We start from the raw sequence: 19,011 nt of genomic DNA on the forward strand, positions 1-19,011 counted from the left end.
TTTAGTAAGTCTTTCCTTATCAAACTGTCTCTACATCCCCAGGGACCCATGTGCCCTGAATAGAGGTGGTTTTTGTAAGGTCCTGGCTTAGTGTAGAGTACCTGGTACTTTGAGCCCAAGACCTAAATTTAAGTCCTGGCTCTGCTGCTTTTGACTTGTGTGCTTGTCAGGGTTGCCATAGACAGCTGCACAGGTTGTACACTACCTTGCTATTCAAAGTGGGGTCCATAGACCAGCAGCATCCATATCACTTGGGAGCTTGTTAAAAATACAGAATTTGGGTCCCACCTCAGATTGACTGAATCAAAATCTGTTTTAACAAGATCCCCAGGTGATTCAAACATTAAAGCTGGAGATCCGCTGACATGTGAGGATCCCAGGGAGCACCACGCCCCAGGCCATGGTGTGACCAGCACTCCTGGGATCATGTGACAAACTGGCCCTGCTCAGGCGAATCCGCTTTGGGTGTCACCTCCTGGCCGCCAAGTGGTGACAAGAATGTCTCTTCCTGAGAGGGGCTGTGTGTGAAATGGGGACCGAGCGGGGAGGCCTCGCCGGGCTGGTGCTCGAGCAGGCCCGGCTCAGGCTGAGCTCAGGGACTGTTGCCACGCTGACGGCTTTTAGGAGAAACGGGATCCTTATGTTTGGGAGCTAGAAAGAATTTCAGGGACTTCTCTGCTCAAGCGGATACCCAATTTTCACTCTATTTTCTAGGTGATGAAGTGGATGAAGGGGAGGTGGAGTAGCGGAATGAGGGAGGAGGGCTGCGCTGGAGTGGGAGCTGGGGCCTTGTCTGCCTCACTGCCCCCCACCTGCACCCCTCCTCCTCACCCCCCTCCCACTCAGCCCACCACCCTGTCTTCAACACCTCCTGGAGGTAAACTAGAGGGAACTTATATACAATTTGCTTCTTCCTTAAAAATAGAATACCTAAGTAAATAAACGGGCAGCTCTTTCTCAGGCTTAAAGAGAGGATGTCAGGACAGATGAGAGCATTGGAAAGGAGTATGTGGACACCTACTTTCTAAGTACTTACAGTGTTGCTAGGCCTTGTGCTGAGCCCCGGGTGCAAGATGAAGACACTGACCCGCCCTCACCTTGCTCCCAGTCTGGAAAGGACACATGACCTATGCTTCAGAAAAGCTAACAGTGAGGACGAGGCCCTGAGTGGGAAGTCCACTGACTTTATGTATTACTGGAGATGTTAAGAGAAGAATGAGAAGTCACTGGGTGAAGGAGATATGGAAGATTCTAGAAGATGCTGTATTGGAAAGGCCTGAGGGCAGGTAGGATTAAATGGAGAGGAATAGAGAGCAATGAGTACAAAACTGGAAATTGCAAGGTACATTTAGGGGGCAGGGGATGGCTTCATGCATCCAGAGCAGGGGTATAATCCACTGGGGCTGCTATCTATCACAAAATTCCACAGCTTGGGTGGCTTATAAACAACAGAAATCTATTTCTCACCGCTCTGGAGATGGGAAAATTCAAGATCCAGCCACTGGCAGATTCTGTGTCTGATGAAAGCCAGCATCCTAACCCAGAAATGGTCCTTTTCATTGTGTGCACACATGGCAGAAGGGGTGAGGGATCTTCTCTGGAGTCTCTTATAAAGACACTAATCCCAGGTTTCATCACACACAAAAAAACAACAACAAAAAGACTAATCCCTTCATGAGGGCTCCACTCTCATGACCTAATTACCTCCCAAAGGCCCCACCTTCTAATACCATCACACTGGGGGTTCGAATTTCAACATACGAATTTGGGGGGATATAAACATTCAGACCATAGCGAGAGGTCAGCAGTCTTCTTCTGTAGACATCCAGAGAGTAAATATTTTAGGCTCTGCAGGTCATATGTTCTCTGTTCCAAGGACTCAACGGTGCCATTGTAGCTGGAAAGCAACCATAAATAATAAAGTACACCAAGGAACATGGCTGTGTTCCAGTACAGCTTTGAAATTTGAATTTCATATAATTTTCATGTGTCACAAAATGTTATCCTTCTCTTGACTTTTTCCAACCATTTGAAGATCTAAAAATCATTCTTTGCTTATAGGCTGTACAAACACACGTGATGGGACAGACATGGCTGGTGGACTATAGTTTGCCCATTTCTGGTCTAGGGGCAGGATGGAAGGTAGGCTGGGGCCAGATCCTGTTGGGCATTGGATCCCAGGTTAAGGAATCATTTTCCAAGTCAGATGTAGGAAACCATGATATTTAGACTTCCCTAGATTGGAGCCCTCTTCCAAGGTACTTTCTTCCTAGATAAGTTGCTCCCAAGATCCCAGAAAGGGGGCCCATGATGTTGTGCCTTTTACTGAAAGGGGCAGGACAGGGAGGAAAGGTTTGGGGGATAAAACTGAGAATCACTGTTAGCCTTTGAAAGTCCTAGATACCTAAGAATCAGCTAAGTGATTAAATGAAATCACACAGGTTGTTAAATATTTGGATCTGGAGCTAAGAGCTGAAGATGGAGGTAATATTATAAACCATGGGAATCAACATGCCCATTCAGGAACGGAATGTAGAGAGGGAAGAGAATGGAGCCAAGGACAGAGCCCCGCAGCACTCTGTTCCTGGGGGTCAGCCGAGGACCAGCAGGGCCTGGAGAGGCAAGAGGGAATGGCAGACTTTGATGCCGGAAGCCAAGGGGAAAGGGTGAATGAAGGAGTGAGCGGCCGGTGTGCCCAGCGCTGCTGAGCGCGGGGAGGGTGAGCCTGGAGCGTGTCTGGGGATCTGGTCATGGGCAGGTCTCTGGTGACCTTCCTTAAGAGCAGATCAATGTGAAGGTGGGCGTGGAAATCAGAGAGCGGAGGTGATGCAAACAATTCTTAGGAGACATTCTAACCTTTGCAAAAGGGATGAAATTAAGCATTCGTCGTAGGAAGGGTGAGGGATTGAGTGAAACTCCACGCACTTCTTTTGCGTGCCTACTGTGTCCCAGGCACCATGCCAGGCACTGAGGATACAAAGATGGGAAGGGGCAAGGCCCGAGGAACCGCACTCCAGTATGACTGGGGTCCAAATAGCCATAAACCACAAGCGGTGTTGGCGAAAGGAACAGCCGTGCATTCTCTGTTCAGGCAGCAGAAAAAGCATCTCAGGGGAGGTGTCATTGGCCTGGTGCTTGCAGCTGAGGAAGGATAGAGAAAAGGCCTGCCAAGCAATGGGAAAGAGGATTTCAAAAAGGCGCACTCGGGAAGGAGCAGGGGGTCTGGAGGACAGCAAGTGATCTGATGTGGCCTGATGGGTGGTGGGAATGACAGGACATGGGGTGTGGCAGGAGACGCTTTTGGAGATACTGGCCAGCCTGATGGAATGGTCCTTTGTACCTTGCTAAAGAGACTGAAGTTTGTCAAAGGGGAACAAAGGGCAAACAGTGGTCCACCTGCTGTGTGCCAGGCACCGAGCTAGCCGCCCTTTGAACGTGGGTTTTGCAGTGTACGACAGACGTGGGTTCAAATCCTGCTTTTGCAAGGCATAATAGCTACCTGGCCTTGAGCCCTTTAAGCTAGCAAATCTCAGTTTCAACTGCAAAATGGGGAGGATAATGCTTATCATCTGGAATTATCACCAGGCGATAAAAGCAAAAGCGACTGTCAGAATGATTATTTAAATAGAGTGATCGTTGCAAGCTTAGATTTGCATTCTAGAAAGATTGCTCTTATAGTAGTAGGCAGGACAGACGGGGGAGCTAGGGATAGGACTGCGGGGAGACCAGAGCTACCAAGGCCAGCAGGAGCTACTGCAGAACTAGTTAATAAAGAAGAAAAGCAAACCCAAGAGCTATTGTTGGAGCCCAGGGGAGAGCTGAGGGCTGAGGGCCTTACAAAGGCCTGGCCTGGGGATGGCTGAATCTGGGGTGTTCTGTGAATGAGGAAGGTGGGGGCAGAGCCAGGAAGAGGGTTACGATCCAGGGAGAAGCGTGCGGGATGATTTCAGGTTCTCTAGCGTGAGTGGGCAGGGGAGCTCTTAACTGAGCCGGCAGACACAAGAGAAACTGTGGGTTTGGGACACTGTATCATTTTGGACAAATTGGGTTTGAGGATTCCGCAGAATGCCAGATGGGGAAGGCCTCAGAGAGCTGGTGCCAGAGACAAGGAACTGTGGATCCAGGAGGGACACCCTAGCTCCTGGAGAGGGAACACCAAGCCAAGGTCCAGATGGGGTGTGAGCAAGGGGGTGGGGGTGGGGCATACTCTGGAAGGTCCCTAAGAATCCAGGTTTTCGGTCAGGTGGAAATAATCCAAGATGTAATTCACACAGAACTTGACAGCCTATTTGAAACTGCATGGGCTTTGGGCATTTTGATCCAGACCCAGAGATTCAGAGATAGAAGGGAGCATCTAGTTTTTTTTTTTTCTATGTTCAGTACCTTTTAGGGTCGGGCCCTGCGAATAAATAAATGGCAAGAAGAGAAAGCTGCTTCCTGAGCGGAGAATGCCCAGCAGTAAATGTAGCAGGAGTCCTGGATTTAGAACATCCCAGCAGCGTGGTGGAGACACAGCCTTATCCGTGGACCTCACGGTCAGTACAGAATCTCCCCGCCCCAGTTCTAGTGGAGAGAGGGTCGGGAGACGTCACCCGGCTTTCAAGCGGATATAGAAGCGGCCGGGTTGGGAGTCACAGCATCGAGGTCTTCGGAGAACCCACCCGAATGTTTTTGCACGATGTCATGGTGTACGGCAACGGCCTTCCAAGGCAGGTAGGGCCCAGTTAAATCCCCATTTTACAGCTGAGAAAACCGAGTCTCCAAGGGATGAAGAGACCCGCCCCCCGTCCCAGCAGCGCCAGCAAGAGAGCCCGGGTCTCCCGGCTCCAACCACAGCCAGGCTTTCTTTGGCCACCTGAGCTGGAGGAGGGCTGGTTGCGAGGGCTAGAGGGGCCTGGGGCCTGGACCCCACTGGGGGTGGCGGGAGGCCCCGCTTCAGGTTCAGGTGGCTCGTTTTGCGGGAGTGCAAAATTACCGCACAAGTCCCAGAGAATAAACAGAATTAACACCCCATGAAATACAATGGCCTTTCCCGGAGCTTCAGACAGGCCATGGGCCACGAGTGAAACGAGCCGAGCAGGACATGGCCCGGGAGGGAAATGTATCGCGCACACTGCCTGGACGCCTTCAACAAAGAAAAACCCCGCACGGGGAGAAGAAAGCGCCGGCAGCGGCTCTGCGGGCTCAGGGCTGAGGATCCAGTAATGAAGTCTTTCTGGAAGGTAAGAAAGGGCTGTATGCTGTGTGCTATTTTTAAACATGCTGGAGCAGCACATGTATCCCTGCCCCGTGCACTTTCTCCAGCAGAGGAGGGGCCCCGGGGGAATGCGGCCAGGAATTTAGATGCTATTTATCGTATTTCCTTTTATCAGTCAAATGATTTTCCTATTTCCCACATAGATAAAGATCTTTTGCTTACAGCTCCAGCTTGTTGACCTTGTCAGGACCGCTGTGCAGTCTGGAAATTGGTCCCAGAGCGAGAAGGGCATTGTTGTTAGGGGTTTGCTAGGCAGGGTGGGTTTTTCTTCTCCCAGCAGGGAGGAGCTCGGTTTGCCAAAAATAGAGAAATTAATAAGTAAAAGAAATAAGTTAATTGAAAACCTTGCCCCCCCAACCAAAATCGGACAGTTTGGTGCCGTTTTGCAAAGCCGCAAGGTCGTCCAAGCAGTGCTGTGGTCCGCCAGACTCCCCACGCTCCCACCTGAACACATCCACGTCATCTTGAACCAGCACCGCTCTCTGCTTCTCTCCCTCTCCCTCCGTCTGTCTCCCCTGCCGCCGCAGGCTGGGCCCTGGAGCCAGCGGGGGACCCACTGCTGTGTTGCTGTCTTGGCAGGCGGCGAGCAGAGGGGGCGGCAGCTCGGCCTCAGCTTGTAAACGGAGCTGGGCGCTCGGCTGTGCCAGCTCTGGAGGCCCCTTGGGGCTGCCAGTATGCCTGAGTCGGGGCGGCGGCAACCTCCCCTCGGCTGAAGCCTTCGGAGCCAGCAAGGCCTCTGGAAGCTGCGTTCTTAGGCAAGGGTGTGGCCGGAGGGCCGCGGATGGGCGGGCGGTCTCTCCCTGGGCAGGCTGCCCTCCTTGCCTCGCCTTGCCTGGGCCTGCTGGCCAGGTTCGCGGGCAGCTGCAGCACCACTGTTCTGCACCTTCTCGGGAACAGGACCAGCGGATGCTGGGGGAGGCTGGGGTTTTATTATAAATCTTCTTCATTTCTGGCTTGTCCATAACCACGAAGCATAAAGAGAGCCAGCTAGACGGAGGGAAGCCAGCTCCTTGCAGACTCAACGTTTGACTAGCAAGGAGCCGCAGGCCCTCCTCAGAGTAGCGCGGGCCTGCTGTGGGCTTGATCTGAGCTGCCAGCTTTCTTGAGCCCCCAGGTCCCTCCCCACCGTCATGGTGCTTCCCGGCCAGAACAGCAGAGGGCGCCGGCTCTCCCGACGGCCTTCCGTCCTGGGCAACTCTCCCACACATCTGGAAATGGGCTCTACCACTCTTACGAAATGCTGGACGAGGATCTGTCCGTGTGAGACGTGCTGGCACCGAGTGAGCGAGCATACACATCAAGAATTCCACTCTCTCATTAGTTCAGTTTCCCCCTCAAGAGCACTGGTGGAATGTGGGGAATTCGCCTTGCCAAGGCAGCCAGCACATTGGAGTCTTGGGCTTGGTTCAGCCTGGGTGGAATGCTTGGAGGGACCACCTCTGGTCTGAAGCCTTTGCCCTTCCCTCCCACGTGGAGGGGGGAAAAGAAAACAGAAGAGCAGGACCTCCCAGGTATTTCCCCTAGGGGAAGAAAGCTAAAGATGTTTGGCCTTGCCCCTGTGGGCTTCCTGAAGAGAGCAACTGCTCACATTTCCTTGAGAAACAAGATCTAATTCTAAGAAAGCATCTTCCCAAATGACAAGCGATTAGAAATGCCAGTGACATTTGCCAACAATGGAGCTGGGAGAGGAGAGACTGGCCGGAGGAGGGCAGAGCCGGAACCCAGGAAGGGACCTGGTTGCTATTCCCAGAATGCTCCCTAGACGTCCGCAAGCTGCATGCATTTAAATGTCCACATTTTCCCCGCAGAAGCCAGCAATCTGTACTTCTCTTGGCCAAACAACACATCAGTCTAATATGGTGTGGGAGAAATGTGTTACATTCTTTTATGAACAGAATGTTAACACCACCTAGAATCAATATTTATATCCAAGAACACAATGAACTGGCTTGTTTTGTGCTGCTGCAGGTTTAAGAAAGGGACATTCGGGGGAAGCTGGAGGTTCCCTTTGCTCCTACCGAGAAAGGCAGGCCCATGGCAAAGCAGCTGGGGCTCAGGCATCTAGAGGGTGTCCGCCTCTGAGACCGTGCAAGCTCCCTTCCTGCCCCTACTTACTGCCTTCTGTCTCCGGGGACTGTGAGAAGCAGCAAGTGGGGCAGGATGGTGCAGCGGGGGCCAGGACGGGAGGCAGCATCCTGTCCGCATAACTGTTTGGGGGAAGGAGGGTCAGGCTTGCATCCTGGCACTTTCTAGTGCATATCGAAGTGAGAGCTGACACAACATAAATCCTTGGACGAGAGACTTCTGGGGGCTGGAGACCAAGGGACAGGGTGAGATGGCACTTTTTCTGGTGTCACACTGGTGATTTTTTTTTGCCAAGCAGTCCCCCTCGCCGGAGACAGCCACGGGGACAGAGATGGAAGCCAAGGCTCCTCTCCTCAGAACGCTCTCTATTCCTCGGAGGTTTTTGGGAAAAATGTCAAGCTCCTTAGGCTGTCTTTTTCCTGAATGCTGTTTTTATTTGACTGCCTTTAGAAGCCTCTAGGCCTGCAGCCTGGAGTCAGGGCCTTGCTCCTAACATGTAAAGTCCTTTCCTAGTGATAAAAACAAAAACAAACACCTTTCTCCCTCACCCAAAAGATTTCAGTTTTGCCTGCACCGGAGCATCTAGAAATGTGAGTGTCCTCTTCATCTCGTGGACTGAACTGGGGCCTCATTTTGCAGAGCAAGCAAGCCCACTTCGTTTCCAGATTAGATGCTGAAGGTTACCCCTTTAACAATAGCACTTGTCTCTCATTAAATGCCTGCAGCTCATTATGGTATTACCTGCAGAAAAGTCTTCCCTGCTTTAATAGACATGATCTTTAGAAAAGATCCTTCGGCTTATGTATAAGACCAAGACATGATTAATCTTGGCCCCATTTAGCCATGGGTCAGATCTTCAGGCTACAGTGAAACCTCTTCTTTGCATGATCACAATTTCGTTTTCTAAAATTTATAGCCCTTTCCCCTGTGTCGTTAGCATGTTTAGTCGTCGCAATTCCCTTGGTCTGTCCTGTTATTTTCTTCCAGTTCTAAGAAACAATCAGTAAATATCCCAATTATATTTGCTATAAAATCGTCCGTGATAAACAGACAGCATTTCACTGGAAGGCACAAGGCTGTTTAGCATCTTTATAGATGCAAAGCTCCCCCTGCAGAAATCCCACTCCAGAAAGCTCTGCAAGTTAAATGCTCTGAACACCTTTAGGGATACTGCCTGATTTAAGCCGACCGGAAAGTTGCACCAGGGTCCAGATGCTGTTTTGGTATCAAGGGCAGAACAAAGAAATAGTCAAAGTTGACGGCAGGGCCAAGGATCAAAGAGTGAAATCTTTAGTGGGGATGGTAGAAGTTGGCAGGGTCTTTGTGCCTGTAGCTCCGTGCCAGGATCTGAGGGGAAGGGGCCGACACTGAGCGCCTCCTTAGGGGTCTTTCATAAATGTCACCCCGAGTCCAGACCTATCTTTAAGCTTTAGAATTGTTGCTATATAGATGCTTATTTAACACCTGCCCTCCTGCATCTCAAATGAACGTGCCCACAGAGATCTCTGATTTGTAGACACTCCTGCCTGCCCCGTCTGCTCCTCTTCTAGACTTTCCATCCCAACAAATGGCGCCTCTATGGATCTGTTTGAAGCTGAGATTTGTGCACAGCTGCCCTCTCTCCTCCCACCTTCCTACCTCTAGCTGTCACTCATCTTGTTCCTTCTGCCGCCCACGGAGCTTTGCTGCATCCTCTCCTCCCCTGCATTCTCCTTCCGGCCTCCACCAGCATCTCTCCTGGGGTTCAGCCACAGCCAAACCTTCCCTCCCTATTTCAATGCTTTGCTCCCTACAACCCACTCTTCCCAGAGCAGCCGGAAGAATTTCTGAAAACCACAAACTGGATTCTATCACTTCCCTCTTTGGTATCTTCAGTGGTGTCCCCTTGCACTCAATACTCAAAGTCCTTAGGATGGCTGAAAGACCTTCTGTGGTCTAACTCCTGTCTGCCTTTTGCCACCCTTCCCCAAGCTTCCTCTGCTTACCTCCCCTGATTTTCATTTAGCCCCTCTACAGCACCGACAGAGGCTGGGCTTCATGCTCTTTTCCTGACTCCTTAACCTAAGTCCTACTCGTTGTTCTGATCTCATCTTAACGGTCACTTCCTTGGAGAAGTCTTCCCTGACCCCACAGTCTAAAATAGGTCCTACTCCCTGCCAGCAGTCTCTGCAGAACCACCACTCTCTTCCTGCTTTTGAGCCCAACGGTGATAGCCTATCGACTTAGCTTTGCTTAATCATGTTTCCTCCACGAGACAGCAAGCTCCATGAAAGCAAGAACCAGGTCTGTTCGGCTGCATTCCTTGTACCAGCCACAGAGGGGAATAAATACTAGTTGACCCTGTGAATGAAACTCTACGGCAACCTGGACAGTTGATGCGAGGGTTTATGCTACTTTACTTCCTGAGCCTGTCTGGCCAGACCGTGTGTTACCCCCAAATTCCTCCCTGAGGAGTCCCTCACTGAGGGTTGGGGGAAACCAAGTCAAATTCCCAGATGTCTCTCCAACCTGCTCCTTTGCCACCCCCACTACAGGTTCTTCTTGCTTCGTGTCCTGCCTATTTTAACAGCCTGCTAACCAGTCTCTCTCTACACTGCTTTGAATTCAGGAGTCCAGCAAGGACTAAGAATTGCAAACATGAACAGGGGAAAAAAGTTGCTTCTTGATTTTCATAAACCTCTAACTGAAATTTTGCACTTTTTTTGGATTTTAAATGTTGGCAACGGAGCCCAGTAGTATTGGCAGGCCCTGTGACCTTGCCACCAGCAGAAACACAGGTATTTTACCACGTAACAGCTGTTGCAGATGTTGAAATACCTTTTATGATCATTACTACTTTAAAATTATGGTAGTTATTAGAGCTGCTGCTAGATTATGTTATTTAATCCTTTAAGAAACACATATTCCTGTGTAACTCATTTTTAATATTCTGATAGCTGTATTTTGATATAGTTGGTGTCCTTTGTAATCCTACGTTTTATTTTATGCACCTAAAAACATTATTCTGAGAAGCGTCCAGGGGCTTCATAAGATTGCAAAAATGGGTTCATGGCAGAAAACGTGTTAAGAACTTCTGGTCTAGTTTTTCTTCATCTCCCATCACTGCCTTGCAAAAACAGCCTTGATGTCTTGCCCTGGGCAAATAAAAGCTAAGTCCCTTAGTATGGCATTCAAGGCCCATTTATAATCCATTTTCAAAAAAATCTTACTATATATTTTTTATCAATACCCTGGATTCCTGTGTTCTAGGAATTACTTGAGTACAGCAAAAATGCACTCATATCGCCAGTTCTACTTTTAGCTTCTCTTAAAGAACTACAGTTGACCCTTGAACAATGCCAGGGGCTAGGGGTATCAAGCCCCTGTGTAGTCGAAAATCCACACAGAACTGTGATCTCCCAAAAACAGTTTTACTAATAGCCTGCTGTCACCTGGAAGTCTTAGCAATAACATAGTCAATGGACACATATTTTGTATGTTATATATATTATATGCTGTATGTTACAATACATTTACAGTACTATACTGTATTTATTGAAAAACATCCATGTAGTTCAAAGCCATGTTGTTCAGAGGTCAACTGTACTTTAAGGCCTAGCTCAAACTGTTATCTTGGTAAAGCTCTTTTTTGACCTCCCCCAAGTACAACCTTTGTGTTTTCCAGAACAGTTTGCTTACAGCCATTTGATAATTTATCAGATCCTACTGAAGTCAGCTTTCATGTTTATTCTTTGTTATATTGTGAACTTCTTGAGGAGACAGATGTCCTCAGCTTTATACCCCAAACACATAGTATGTATTTGGAAAATATTTGAATGAATGACTATATCTAAAATATTCATTCTCCTGAGAGGTGACTAAAACCCATAATGACAAACTAGTTTGTCCTCAAAAACAAGAACTTCTTTTGATAAGTGTAAGTCCACTTAAAAAATACAGCAGCCCCGAGGGCACCTGGCTGGCTGGAGTGGAGAGTGAGGCTCTTGATCTCCGGGTCGTGAGTTTGAGTCCCATGTTGGGTGTAGAGATTACTTAAAAATAAAATCTTAAAAAAACACAAAAACCCAAATTAAAAAAAAAAAATACAGCAGCCCCAAGGAAAACAGATTATTATCTTACATTCCAATGCCTGGACCCAGCTGCCTTGAGTTAATGTCTATCCTTGAAGATAGCAAAAGCACCCCTGGCAGGAACTCATTTGCTGATTCCATAAACCTTTTGGCTGTATCACTGATGTCTTCTCCCATTACCCTTCTTTGAATGACGCCAAACATACTGGCCAGTCTCCTTCAAGCAGACGCTTTCCATTACTTGCCCCAGGATTTTCTAGCCATCAGGTTATGGTATGATATTTTTATATCATAGAGCATTCAGCTGCTTTATGCCAACCTTAAATAAATGCAAATGCAAGGTTTGAAAAATTCTTTTCCTAAGGAGCTTGAAGAATTAAAAAAGAGACCATTCCTTAATTTCATAGTTCAACAAACAGCTTGAGTAGCTGGATCTTCATGTGCGTGCATGTACTGAGGCTAGAAGGAATGTTAGCAAACACTGACCTGAAATTAGACTCTCACAGAACCACAGACTGAAGAGCTGAAAGGAAACATTTAGTGGATAGCAGAGAGATCTAAGTGTCTTGCCCAGGGACTAATCTGCTGGTTGACTCTCAGATTTAGCAAGTCCCACACAGAACTTTTACTTTTTCCTCCATGATGTTCCATCCTTAGGCCTATTCCATCTCAGGTAATGGCACTACCCAGTTGCTCAAGCCAAAAAAATCTAGGCTCGATCCCAGGACTCTGAGATCATGACCTGAGCCAAAATCAGGAGTCTGATGCTCAGCTGACTGAGCCACCCAGGCACCCCTCTTAGGGAGTTATTCCTAATTCTTTTCTTTCATTCTCCACATTCTCTTCACAACTTCTGTCCATTACACTTTGAAAATATATCCTGAAATTGTCTGCTCTTTTCTGTCCGCACTGCCACCACTCCAGGCCACTTCTGCCTTGGACTCCGGTGCCAATTTTCTTCTTCTTTTTAAAGATTTATTTCTTTTGAGAGAGAGAGAGAGCAAGCAAGTGAGCATGTGCAGTGGGAGGGACAGAGGGAGAGTCTCAGACTGTGCTGAGCGCAGAGCCCAATGTGGAGCTCGATCTCACGACCCTGAGATCATGACCTGAGCCAAAACCAAGAGTCAGACACTTAACCGACTGCGCCACCAGGCGCCCCCTGTGCCAGTCTTCTATCTGGCCTGATTCTGCTCTTGCCTCCCTAGTTCAGGACACGGCAGCCAGAGTGATGCCTGAGCAATATGAATCAGATCTTGCTGCATACTTGTGTAGAGCTCTCTTCACACACCACTTACAATACAATTTAAACTCTTTACCACACCTTACAAGGCTCTACACGATCTTGATCTCGTATTGCCTACCTGGCAACTTCAAAGCCACTCCGCCTCTCTTGTATTCTGTTCCAGCCTTATGGGTTTTTCTCTTCCTTGAAATTCCACAGCTCATCCCTGCCTCAGGATTTTGGCCGTTCTATTCCCTAAGTCCTCACAGGCCGGGCTCCTTGGAATCAGCCTGGTCTGTCTTTAAACATTACTTTTTCAGAGAAGCCTCTCCTCTTAGTTATTTTGTAGCAATTCATCTTGTTTTGGCAACTAGCTGAGGAGAGTTTGTTAGGCTGTTTATAGTCTCTTTTCCCCTAGCAGGATATAAACTCCATGGGGACAGGGATCTAGAGTATCTCCTGACAAAAGAAAGACATTCAGCAAATATTGTTGGATGAGTAGTTCTAATTCTGGTTCTCACATCCACCATACTACACCACTGCTCTGAACTCAGGTCAGTCTCATTAAATAGCTCTAAGACAGTCTGGGTACAGAGGAATGCGGAGGCAGAACTATCTGGGTATAAATCCATTCTTTGTCTCTTCCCAGGGGCAAATTGCTTATCATCTTTGAGTCTTAATTGGCTTACCTGTAAAGTGGGTACAGTAGTCCTACTCTATAACATTGTGGTTAGAATTAAATGACATAATTTATATAAAAAGCAGAGGAGAGTGCTTGGCCTATGGTATGTCTAATTGTTCTCATTTCCCTTGAATCTTTCACAAATTATAGTAGTTAACATTTAGGTGTCTATTCTGTGATAGGTACTAAATGTTTTACACGGATTAGCTAATTTAATCCATATAAAACTCTACACAATTGAAACTATAAATATCCCTGTGTAACAGATAAGAAAACTGACTAGATTAAGCAACTTGCCTAAGGTCACGCAGTAGAAAACTGCAGACCCCAGCAAACTGGAACTCAGCGATTCCATCCAATTTCAGAGGTAGTGAAACGTCATGGACCGTCTTTATTTTGACCCCTTGGTAAGAAACATATTTTACATTCTAACCTAGCACATGTGTATGAACTAAAGTGGGGAAAAAAGTTTTGCAAAATAATACTTACCCTTACTATATGTATTGACAGTTTCTCTTCATTTTAATTAATTAATTTTTAAGTGGGCTCCACACCCAGTGCAGCTTGGAGCCCAATGCAGGGCTTGAACTCATAACCCTGAGATTGAGACCTGACCTGGTATCAAGAGTTGGACGCTTAACCGACTGCACCACCCAGGCGCCCCTCTGTTCATTTTATTTGTAAAAATGTTTTTGACTGACTTGATTTAATGGCCTATTAATAAGTCAAAAGCACACTTTGAAAGCCATTCATCTAAGTTACAATTAATCCAACTACTCTTACTTTCTAGCTATCTCAACCTCTACTAGAAAAACTCTGATGGTTATCAGCTAGACTTTTATATTTATGTTTCAGATAAGGGTTTTATTAGTTAAGATGCAGATCCCTCAAGGCTCAGATCTACTCCCCATTGCCAACCCTCCTGCAATTATGGAAAAATCATCTGTCAGGTGAGATTCAAGCCATTCTTTCACTCTCCAAAAATTATTTAGCTGTATCAAAGCTCTTAATACAAGGTGCCCCATGTTAGAACTTTTTATGCAGTTTCCCCCTGTAGACACACGTTCCCATGAAAACTACACTGAAATGGTTTCTGGATTAGGGGATGTATGGACATTGACATTTTACCTGCTCTCTCAGTCCAGAGTTGGCTCATGAGCTAGTGTTTATTTCTATAGATATTCTGAGTGCAGGGTATGTGTCAAAAGGCAAATAAATGAAACAAAGAAAAAGTCCTTGACTGCGAACTCTCAGTTGCAAGGCAGGAAATTCTTTTGGAAGGCAGGAAGTAGCTATGAGCTTTTCCTCCAAGCAATGCTTCAATTCCCCCACCCTCAGGGAAAGTTTATCCTGGTGTTGTTTTAATCCAGCAGATGCTGAGCAGTTAGAGAAAGGGAACAAACAACTGGGGGAAATAATACCACCTGTTTATGTTGACTTTTACCAAACAGGACTGGCCACCAGCTGTTGAGGGGTTTGGGACAAGCTAAAGTGGCAACAGGAAAGGCAAACTCAGACTGAAGCTAGTTCTCGGCTTTTTCGCTGTTTGGCGGAGGGGTTGGGGGTGGGGTCCCAAGGAAGTATAGGACCAATTCTCGGATGGCCAAGAGGCAAAGGCAATATAATGCACCCTGCTCACTGATATAGCAGGGCTGGCTTTGGTGCATGCACGGAGTAACATGTAACTGTTAGTTGCTTACTCTGTATTCATTTTCCCCTTCTTCAATGACTGTAACTCGTATATCATTGGGGGAAGTAACGTCCAAGGAAAGGTGACATTTCTTGACCTCCTTTATAGCGAGCTGCTGTCACGTGACTGAGTTCTGGGAATGTTGAGTGTGATTTCCAGGAAGACTCTTTAAAGGGTGCTGACTCAGCTGGGTTTGCCCATTTTGTCCTCGCCCTCTTTTCTTCTTCATGCTGCCTGGAATTTCAAAGGATGGCTGATGGTCAAGTGGCTATTTTGGACCATGAGGTGACCCTGAGAAAGGAGCCATGTTGTGGTGCAGACAGGAGCCATTATACTGGTCTTGGACTGCCAACCTTTGGAATACTTTTCCATGACAGAGACGCACTTCTTGTTCAAGTTTTTGCTGATTTGGGTTTCTGTTAAGCGTACAGTCAAGGCCCATCTTAACTAAGTTGGCTCAATAAATAATTCTCGGCACTCATGTAACCAAGTCTTTGTGTCCTCCAAAGCATGGTCAGTTCTGTTCCCTAAAGCTTTCTAACAACAGTGTAAGAGAGCTGCGAGGCATGTGTTCTGTCAGAAGAGGAAACTGGAGCTGGAGCAAAGCAAGTCTTGCCAACGCAACACCACTGGCTACTTGGAGAGCAGCAGGCTTTGAAAGCCAGGTTCTCTCTCGCCCCTAGGATTTTAAAAGCATGGTGGAAATAGGTGACAGATTTCCTTTAAAAATGATTTTGATTGGGGCCGCCTGGGTGGCTCAGTCATTAAGCATCTGCTTTTGGCTCAGGTCACGATCCCAGGGTCCTGGGATAGAGCCCCGCATCGGGCTCCCTGCTCAGTGGGGAGTCTGCTTCTGCCTCTCCCACTCCCCCTGCTTGTGTTCCCTCTCTCGCTGTGTCTCCCTCTGTCAAATAAATAAATATTAAAAAAAAAGATTCTGATTGGTTAAGTAGTGGTTATTTTTAAAAGCAAGCATCTAAGGACAACTGATCTCTTCTGTCAAAACGAAGAACATCAGACTTCTTCCATGTTGCCTCCAGAATACCACTGCTACATTAAAATGAATTACAGCTCACTGTTGTTACACCATACATTAAAAGAGTTGAACTCTCAAACAGGCTAAGACACATTTTGAATAAGCAATTAGTAAAATGAATGTGTTAATGTTTTAAAAGCATAACAGTCTTGATGATTAATGTGGAGTTGACAAAGTCTTTAAGATGAAAAGGCAGAGGTAGGACTTTTTTTCATTACAATGCAGGGAAAATTGAATGAGGTGGATTCAACATAGAAAAGTTTTAATGAGGCAAGTGTCAAGCAAGCATATCAACTTCTTCAAAAACAAAGAAAATCTAAAAGTTTAATTACAAAAACACTTGTACAGAAAACTTGGCATTTCAAGAGTTCCAAACACATGTACACAATTTTTTCCCTAAAATTTAATGTTGTCAGAAATAAAACACTTTGTCTTACTTTCCTCAGCTGCTCCTTGTGTTTTAATGAAAGAAAAAAAGAGATCTGTAACACTGAATAGGCAACAAGTTATTTCTTGAGAAGAACCTGTAAGTGTGCAGGAATATCTACAGGTTTATTGGGAAACATGAATCAGGTGCCACGTCAGCCTGTAACCTCACTTACCACCTCCTGGTTGAGCGACGCAGACCTGCTTTACAGAATCTGACGGTTTTGTGACAGCTGAATCCCAGCCACCAGAGTCAGGTGTGTAGTTACTGGGAGAGGCAGTATTTCAAAAGCAGGCTGCATGGTTTGTGAAAATGGTTTCAGAGTGTAGGCTCTTGCAAGATCTGGGGCATTCCTGAATATGTAAATGTTTCAAGTCAATGTCAGATGTCCTAGCTAGAGTCTGGAGAATGATAATCTTCGGACCAAGTTACAGCCTTTCCTGCTCAACAGTGCTGCTAACAAAGGGGCACAAAACTGACACAAAGGAGAAACAGAAGTATCAGGAGGAAAGAAAAAGGAGACCAAGTGTCTGGCAGAAGGCAGATACAAACTTCCAGAACTGGCTTGGCTGTCCTTCTGCCACACACAGGGTGTTCTAGCTTGGACCGAGCAGGCAAGGAGGCTGAGGGAAGTGACAGGAACAGCAGGTGAGGGCAGGAAAATAGGAAAATACAGAACAAAGCAGGCTAGGCTTATGGTGACAGATAATGATGGGCTCTTATTCTAAGAAGTTGCCAAGCAGTGGTGTGTGGGCTTCAGTGCATGGAAATTTGACGTGTGCTCACATAACATTTTTTAAAAAGGTTGTTTTTGTTATTATTTTATTTCCTTTGGGCTAATAAAGAAATCAGGTAAGGAGATGCTGAGAAGACAGGATGGTGCAGCAACACGACAGGGGGTTTCTGGCTTGTACCCTGGCTCATGAGCAGATTGTGAGGGGGACACACTTCCACCTGCTTCAGTGGCGTGGTGCCTAGACAATGGGCTCAGCATGCCCCACTTTGGTTCCAAAGATCTCAGCTGCAACTGTCAGCCTTGTGCTCTAGAGCATCAAAACAAAACACAACAAAACCCTGAGGTGAGAATCAGAAACCTCTCTTCCCTTTTGGTGTTAAAAGAAAAAAAATCACTTCCTAAGGGGAAAAGGAAGGGAAGCCTGTCCTTTTGCTGTCGATTTGCAGTTGTGGCTGCAGAGAGAAGACGAATTCCTCTGTGCCCTTGCTTGTCAGCTCAAGAGACGCTTTTGAACAGTTCTACCTGTCCCTATCCTTGCATCAGTATACCTAAAGCAGACAGGGATTCCCTCAGTTCTCACTCATGATAAACTTTGGGGTTCTTTTTTTTTTTCAATGCCAAATGAGAAACTACTTTTCCCGTTCTCTCCTGTTTGCCAATGACCTTTTCCTTAGCAAAAATGCTCCACAAGACATCGCCAACAGATGGGAACAGAGAGCCTTGCTGGGGCTGGGACACGGTGTCTGTGCAGGAGCAATGCTTAGGAAACAGCAGGCAGTAGCAAGGAGGAAGGAAAGAGCATTCTTCGTCAGGGCAGCAATCACAAAGCCTCGGTGAGGGCTGGCACCCACTGAGCACCGTGTGGGGTTGGAAACACAGCCTCGCTCCACAGGGCACTGTCGACAAGAAGCTCCTTTCTTTGGAGTCACAGCAGGACAATGATGGGAGAAGCCTGGGCCCGTCCAATGAGAGAGGCTCTCCTTCAGAGCCCTGCTGAGCAACAGACCCCAGAGGTCAGAAAATAGAGATGTTGAACTTGGGAGGGGCTGAAGGAAATAAAAACTCACCCCCAAAGGTATTAAAAAAAAAGTGACAGCTAGGTAAGAAAGCCAGAACCACTGGGAAAAGGGTCCTGTGTGAAGTGGAGCAACGAGAAGGCTTCCCTTCTGCTGCAGGAGCGGTCAGGGCAGCTGGTGGGCAGAATCTATGCAGACCCACTTTATCAGAAAGAAATGCAGATGACAGGAAACCGAAGACCCGGGAGAGTGGCTGTACGCTTTCAAAGCTGCACAAGGACGGTTCCACAGGAAGTGCATATCCACGTTCCTCTAGCTGCTCTCTCATGCTTCCCGGGGTGAAGGCATTGAACTCCTAACTGACAGTGCTTTCCCAAGCACAGCAATTTGTACCCCCTCTCTGCCTCCACTCAGTTCAAATTTCCATGGATGGCTTCTCATTCCTCACAAGTAAAACCACTTACAGAACATCATGGAGCTCTAAGACCTGTAGGATTGGGAGGGAGAAAAACAATGAAGATACCAAAAAGGTAAGCACTGATCAGAAATGTTAGGGCTCTCTCTGTTCTATTTCTGGTAGGGTTGAGGTGAGGAGCAGGGTGTGCATAAACAAAAGAGCTCATAAAGCTGCAAGCAGACAAGCTCACTGAGATGTTTTAGATAACATTTCAATGAAACATGGCCCAGCTCCAGTTCAGCAACAATGGGGAGGTAGGAAAATCGTCAGCCCAACACAGAAAAGCAACTATCAGGGCCAAATCTGATGATAGAAAATTAGTACTCCATTTTA

General features: G+C 47.1%; 1 protein-coding gene across 5 annotated transcripts in view; it reads right to left on the bottom strand.

Moving 5' to 3' along the window:
• HMG20A (high mobility group 20A) overlaps positions 1-19,011 on the bottom strand; it is a 94,998-nt gene that overhangs the window by 1,187 nt on the left and 74,800 nt on the right. Inside the window, exons 1-2 of one of the 5 annotated variants that reach the window (XM_034993992.1) lie at positions 5,702-7,379; positions 1,790-1,897 (exon numbers count right to left, since the gene is read on the bottom strand). The exons of 1 other annotated variant lie outside the window; for it this stretch is intronic. In XM_034993992.1, the coding sequence (XP_034849883.1) occupies positions 1,790-1,897; positions 5,702-6,555 (962 nt within the window). In that variant the 5' untranslated portion in view covers positions 6,556-7,379. Of the gene's footprint in view, positions 1-1,789; positions 1,898-5,701; positions 7,380-16,287; positions 18,709-19,011 lie in introns of those variants that run through there. 3 more of the 5 variants (XM_034993993.1, XM_034993990.1, XM_034993985.1) reach the window with 3 other exon arrangements.

Source organism: Mirounga leonina, unplaced genomic scaffold, assembly GCF_011800145.1.
Source record: "Mirounga leonina isolate KUSES-001 unplaced genomic scaffold, KU_Mleo_1.0 Mir_91, whole genome shotgun sequence".
Lineage (NCBI taxonomy): Eukaryota > Metazoa > Chordata > Mammalia > Carnivora > Phocidae > Mirounga > Mirounga leonina.